The sequence below is a fragment of the Zerene cesonia genome, unplaced genomic scaffold (assembly GCF_012273895.1).
Source record: "Zerene cesonia ecotype Mississippi unplaced genomic scaffold, Zerene_cesonia_1.1 Zces_u007, whole genome shotgun sequence".
Taxonomy (NCBI): domain Eukaryota; kingdom Metazoa; phylum Arthropoda; class Insecta; order Lepidoptera; family Pieridae; genus Zerene; species Zerene cesonia.
In genome coordinates this window covers 744,281-751,389 of record NW_024045137.1, presented here as the reverse complement: position 1 = coordinate 751,389, position 7,109 = coordinate 744,281, and the positions used below count along the sequence as shown (strand labels likewise).

The 7,109-nt window shown below is 44.6% G+C and overlaps 1 protein-coding gene across 1 annotated transcript in view; it reads left to right on the top strand.

The window, feature by feature from the left end:
* Positions 1–7,109, top strand: part of LOC119839014 (dipeptidyl peptidase 9) — a 19,342-nt gene that overhangs the window by 10,903 nt on the left and 1,330 nt on the right. Inside the window, exons 10-18 of the mRNA XM_038365182.1 lie at positions 99–273; positions 1,240–1,392; positions 2,413–2,545; positions 2,994–3,080; positions 3,629–3,801; positions 4,049–4,192; positions 4,665–4,743; positions 5,184–5,376; positions 6,564–6,675. Coding sequence (XP_038221110.1) covers positions 99–273; positions 1,240–1,392; positions 2,413–2,545; positions 2,994–3,080; positions 3,629–3,801; positions 4,049–4,192; positions 4,665–4,743; positions 5,184–5,376; positions 6,564–6,675 — 1,249 coding nt within the window. The remainder of the gene's footprint in view (positions 1–98; positions 274–1,239; positions 1,393–2,412; positions 2,546–2,993; positions 3,081–3,628; positions 3,802–4,048; positions 4,193–4,664; positions 4,744–5,183; positions 5,377–6,563; positions 6,676–7,109) is intronic.

The following is a 7,109-nucleotide window of genomic DNA, read 5'->3' as shown; positions in this document are numbered from 1 at the left end:
ATGGATTGCCGACTTTAAATTGGGAAGGGATCGGCGAGAGGAATAAAGGAAAGGACTCGGATGAGTAGGGGAAAGGATAAGGCCTTCGGCTCCCCCAGCTGGTATAATATAGTATTTTTATCAAGCATCCATCAATTTTATCCAATAATTAATTCGTCCGCAGCGGTCGAAGGTATGCTGTCGGAGGACGAGACCAACGCATCTGGCCCCAACATCATAAGCAAGGAGGCGATCACGTCCGGCGAGTGGGAGGTCATGGGCAGGAAGATATGGGTGAGCTATATGTGGATATCCTTGGGGTAGCAGTGCCTGTGGCAGCAGTGGTGGCTCAGTGGTGGAGGATCTCGGACTTCAAAATCGATAAGTCGGGGGTTCGAGACCGGGCGAGCGTGCTGGCAATGAATTGATTTTTCAATTTAACTGCGCATCTGGATGACACTGCTTGAAACAGTAAAGGAATACGTCGTGAGGAAACCGGCATGTCCGAGAATCAAAAGTTCGACGACATGTGACATTTGCCAACCCGCACTTGGCCAGCATGGTGGATTATGGCCTGAACCCTCATAGGAGGCCTGTGTCCCAGCTGTGGGCACATATATTGAATATGGCTATCCTTAGCAGGGACGGAAGTGTGTCTGTTTGTCTGTGTTTTCGACCGACTTGAAAAACGGGAGGTTCAAAATTCGTTTTTGTGTTTGGGATCTTAGAACTGTCGGCTGGGTGAAGCGATTTTGATGGTACTTTTTGTGTTTGATAGCTGGTACATTCCATGTGGTCCCATTTAAATGTTATTTCGTAGTCAAGTTCGCTTATAATCTTAAAAATCTGGTCTAGTTCTAGCAATTTAAATTCAGCTTTGGCTGTTGATTAAAAATGATTATTTTATTATACGATTTTTGTACATATTTTGAGATAATTAGAAGGAATTTCCCTTTCCTACGCGGGCGAAGTCACGGGCGAAAGCCTATAGTATTAATATAGACTAGCTTTGCCCCGCTGCTTCGCACGCGTTAAATTCGAAGTAGTTTAATAGAAGCTATTGTATATACATATAAACCTTCGTTATGCATCATTCTATCTATTTAAAAAAATCCCATCAAAATCCGTTGTGTAGTTTTTAATATCTAAACATACATACATAGAGACAGACGCGAGTAGCGACTTGCTTTATACTATGTGTATTGTGATATATAGAATTTTTATTAACACCCTCCCCTCCCCCCTCCTATCACACACCAGGTGGACGAGTCGCTCGGGCTGGTCTACTTCGTGGGGCTCCGCGAGACGCCCCTCGAGCGGCACCTGTACGCGGCGCCGCTCCGCCCCTCGGCCTCCGCCCCGCCGGTGCTGCTCACTGCGGTGGGGCACTCGCACACCGTGGATATGGATGAGGTGCGTATACGCACACCTACGCACTCGGAGATACATACACACAAACACACACATACACAAGTACACACAAGATACACACACACACACACAAGTACACACATGGTATACACACATACTCAAACTCAAACATTTATTTATTCAACTAGACTTCTTATAGAAGCACTTTTGAATCGTCATTTTACACAGTTATAACATTAACCACCGGTTCGTAAGACACAAAGACGCAAACGCACACAGAGAAACAGGATAAATATTCACAGTCGTTTATCAAAACTTGTATTAGAAAGAGGGAAATTTGTGTTTTTTTATGTATGTCTGTAATGATTTCGCACAGAACCTACGGAATGAAATCGAAAAAAATATTTCACATAAAATTAAATATTCCTTGGTACAGTGGTTAACGCGTGAGCGTAGAACCGAGGGGTCCTGGGTTCAATTCCCGGTGGGGACGCACAAAAAAAATTCTCGGTCTGGCAAGACACAGAAGGCTGATCATCTACTTATCCGTAAAGAAAATCGATCAGTGAAACAGATGTACACCACCTGCCCCATACCCCACTAGGGGACACGGGACTTCACTTCTTACTTATGTGTTATTCCAATTGTCCAGCTATCTACGTACCAAATTTCATAGTAAATGCACAGTGGCCAATCTTTTCATCAGTTTCACTGTTTCACTGTTTTTTTTTTAATAATAATGATTTATATCGCAATAAAAAGCAAAACACTTCCTTTCTCTACATTTCACAATAACCTTTTTCAATGTGGGAGTCGAGCATGCCTCGGCTAGAAATGGGCCAGCTTCAAGGAAGCACCACACCCCCAAAGACAAGCGTGAAATAGTAGCATGCTACTGTGTTTCGTACGGCGAGGGGGGGAGCCGGAGGTCCGTCACCCTTTCCAGACGCATTCCTTCTTCCCAATCGTCAATCCTTTCCTCATCCCTTTTCCTATAAATCCGCGGGCGGTGGTGATCGCTAACCATCCAGTGGACCACCAGCTCATTAGGCTACGTTCCAGGAGTGCACGGTGGCGGTGATAACGTCGTCGAACATCAGCAGCGTGCCGAGCACGCGCGTGTACCGCGTGCGGCGCGCGCCGCCCCGCGCCGCGCTCGCGCAGTACGGCGCGCTGCTCGACCGACCGCTGCTCGGTGAGTGGGGGGGGGGGGGGGGGGGGGGGGGGGGGGGAGCTGAGAGTGAGAGAGAGAGAGGTGTTCGGTTGGTGTGAGGGAGAGTGTGGGAGAGTGTGAGTGCGTGAGAGGGAGAGAGAGAGAGAGAGAGAGTCGGAATGTAGATAGTGTGACACAGTGAGAGAGAGTGTAGGATAAAAAGATGCACTTTGAGGAGATAGTGTGTCAGAAATATAGACAAATAACTGCGCCCCGCGGTCTCATCCGCGTACATCCGTATCCCGTAGGAATAGAGAGATAAAAACTTTTGCATTTATTATATTAGTAGGATAATGATGAAGTCGGTGAGTGAGAGGGTGGGCGGGATAGAGAGACAGAATGTAAGAACTTTTAGAAGACAGTGTTACGGAAGCAGATTTCATTTTTATTCTTTAAACATTTCTGATTCTTTCTTTCTTTTAATATCCAGACGGTCTCGACGCGCGGCCCTTCAACGGCAGCTGGGAGCGCGCGGGGGACGGGGACGAGTGTAACGACGTGTCGTTGCTTATAAAAGGTGCGGTTTTTATTTGCTATATACAAATATCTATACGTATGTTTGTATTGTTTATATAATGTATGTATGTATGTTTATTTCTTCTGACTGCCACTCCAACAAGGGGCTACTGAAGATCAGCGCTGCGCATTACGCGACACACATGCTGAGTAGTTACCCTTTTTAGCACCACACCGTTTAGTCATAAGTTCAATTTTTAATTTTAATTTAACTGTGTGTAAATGTGGTGGTGTTAAATTATATCTTTCTTTCTTTCTTTCTAAATATAAAAAAAAACAATATAGTATTTAATTTTTAGTTTTATAGCTTTATAAACGAGAAATTTTGAAAGAATAGAAAAATTTTGATCACGAGGCAGGAAACGCAGGTTCGAATCCTGCCTCGTGATCAAATTTTTTCTATTCTTTCAAAATTTCTCAATATAGTATTTTTTTTATGTAACTACAAACTACGCACTCAATTACATATTTCAACCTTATGACATACAAAATGACAAACTGAACTCGACCTTATCGCGCACACAATAAAGCCCACAATCGCGTTACCAGAGCGCTCGCTGAGCGGCATCGAGGTGCCGCCGCCGCAGATCTACTCGACGCGGCTGTCGTGCGGCGCCACCGCGTACTGCACGCTGTGGCGGAGCGCCGTGCCGGGGCCCCGCCCCACCGTGCTGCACGTGTACGGGGGCCCCGAGGTGCAGACCGTCACCAATAGCTACAAGGTGGGGCCCTGTCGACTGTCCCGCTCACCCCTCCCCTTATTCCCTAATTTAAAACGCTCAAAGACCCTAACTCTGCTAATGTTCATAGCTAACCATAAGGTGAACCACCAGCTCACTGGATCCTCCTCCTCACCTTTCCCTTTCCTTATCCCCCTTTTTAAGAGTAAAAAACGCGTTTTCGAAGACCCTACCTGTGCAGTTCAGCAAATAAGTGACTAATAAATTAAACTAACCCCCAAACGTGCAGGGCATCCGGCAGCTGCGCATGCACATGCTGGCGGCTCGCGGCTTCAGCGTGGTGTCGGTGGACTCGCGCGGCTCGAAGCACCGCGGGCGAGCCTGGGAGGCGGCCATCCGGGGCAAGATGGGGCAGGTCGAGCTGGACGATCAGGTGAGGTGGGGCAATGGGGGACATTGCATAGATTGACCAGCCGGTTGGTAGGAAAAGCGAGTTTTCCACCAGAAAACTGTCTGAAAGTCGGATGAAGCCCAACTTAATAATAATCATATTTGTTTTTTATCCTTATTTACATAGACGTAGACTTTATAGAAAAAAAATGTATAAGTGGCATCCGTGGCACAGTGGCATTTAGTTTAAGCTCAAGAGAACTTGCCTGAGTATATTAAGATACACAGGTTTGGTATAAGATGGCCTCATCCCTTTAAGCAAATCTACGAAAGAGTAGATGAAATTCGATTACCGAGGCGGGAATCACGGGTGGCCGAGAGGCTAGGCGTTGCTACGGTATGGCAAAAAGACGCGGGTTCGAATCCTGCACGTGATCAATTCTTTTCTATTCATTCATTATAAAATGTATTGAACATCAGTCATCGAGTCATGAACTATTGACTAATATCACCAGGTGGAAGTCCTGCAATGGCTGGCGAAGGAAACTGGCTGCATAGACATGGAACGAGTCGCCATACACGGTTGGAGCTATGGTGAGAGCTGTATATCTTATAATAACGTAAAAAACGTTTGGTCCTTCGAGACGGTTCACTATTCAAATTGATAAATAATAATCATGACTTCTTGTTGCCTTGCAAATTTAGCCCTTCGCAACTTCGTGTTATATTCATAAGAATGTATTTAATTTTATATGTGTTATTGACATAATATCACACGTCCGAAACATTCGACTCATTATTTTGGTTCGTAAATATTTAGAATCGAAAGATTTACGCTAATCCTACTATGTTAAAAGAGTTATAGCAAATAAGCAAGTATCGATATTGTTAAAATATCACCAATACCTATTTAATTGAATATATGGTCCTTCGAGCCGGATTGACGAAATATCATATAAGTCCTTCGAGCCGGTTTGACCATAATATCATCGAAACCCTCCCCCTTCACCACCCCGTTCGTTCGCCGGTCGCAGGCGGCTACCTGTCGCTGCTGGGGCTGGCGACGCGGCCGCACGTGTTCAAGGTGTGCGTGGCCGGCGCGCCCGTCACCAGCTGGCGGCTCTACGACACGGCCTACACCGAGCGGTACATGGGCGCGCCCGCCGACCGCCAGCACGCCTACAGCCGCGCCAGCGTCATCGCGCACGCGCCCTTCTTCCCGGACCGGTGAGCTGCACACTGTACACTGCACACTGCACACTGCACACTCCACACTGCACACCATATACTGTACACTGTACACTGTACACTGTACACTGCACACTGTACACTGTATACTGTACACTGTACACTGCACACTGCACACTGTACACTGTATACTGTACACTGCACGCTGCACACTATATACTGTACACTGCACACTGCACACTGTACACTGTATACTATACACTGCACGCTGCACACTATATACTGTACACTGCACACTGCACACTGCACACTGCACACTGTACACTGTATACTGTACACTGCACGCTGCACACTATATACTGTACACTGCACACTGCACACTGCACACTACACTGCACACTGTACAATACACACTGCACACTGTACACTGCACACTGTACACTGTATACTGTATACTGTACACTGTACACTGCACACTGCACACTGCACACTGTACACTGCACACTGTACACTGTACACAGCACATGCACTCTGCAAGCGGTAGGTCCCTCCGTGAGGTTTTCGGCAGCCCGCACAAGCTGCTTAGCTTCATGGAGGAGCTGGGATAGATCCATCTCTAACTGGCTACCTCATCCTTTTCTTTTCACACAAAATAGACGCTTGACGTCGAGTTGAGGAAAACGTGCCCGTATTGTTATTATTACTAGCTGCGCCCCGCGGTGTCACTCGTGTATCCCGTTGGAATATCGGGATAAATAGTTGCCTATATGCTATTCCAGTTGTCCAGCTGTCTACGTACCAAATGTCGTTGCAATCGGTTCTGTGGTTTTTGCGTGAAAGAGCAACAAACACATACACACATCCTTACAAACTTTCGCATTTGTAATATGACTAGGTCTAGGACTAGGATAGTAGGAAGTAGGATTACACCTTGTGTATTAAACGCACTGCATAATACACACTAGACAGCTTATAACAAACTGCACAACTTGTGTTCAAATTGCACAACTTGTAATTCGTTATTTCTTCATCTTTCTACTTTTTTTCTTATTGAGCTGATTACCTTTTGCCACGGTTGCCTGGAAGAGATCACCGCTATGTGATAAGGCTGTGAACTATACTGTAGCTTTTGTTCCTAATGATATTAACTAAGGTTCATGATAGCTTTGTTAATGAGTTATAAATAAAATAAAAAAGTAAATAAAATATTTTTTTTTTGTCCACAGTGAGGGTAGACTGCTCATAATACACGGTCTGGCCGACGAAAACGTCCACTTCTGTCATACCGCGGCGTTGCTTTCCGAGCTCGTGAGGCTCGGCAAACCGCATCGCGTGCAGGTGAATATAGATTAAATCATCATCATCATCATCAAACCGAACATGTTTTCACTACTGGGACTACTAAAATAGCTAAATAGGCTAAATAGCTACATACATAAAGAAAAAGTAAAATATAATAAATTTACATACATATATACTAAGAACGACAGGAAAAATAATAATTATGAAATATATCTTTATCTATCTATCTCTCTATCTATATATCTATCTATCTATCTATCTATCTATCTATCTATCTATCTATCTATCTATCTATCTATGTATCTATCTATCTATCTATGTATCTATCTATCTATCTATATATCTATCTATCTATATATCTATCTATCTATCTATGTATCTATCTATCTATCTACCTAGTCTTGCCATAAATATTGTAATAAAGAAAATAGAAAATTGTTAACTGCAAATAACATTTATTACTTTTACAG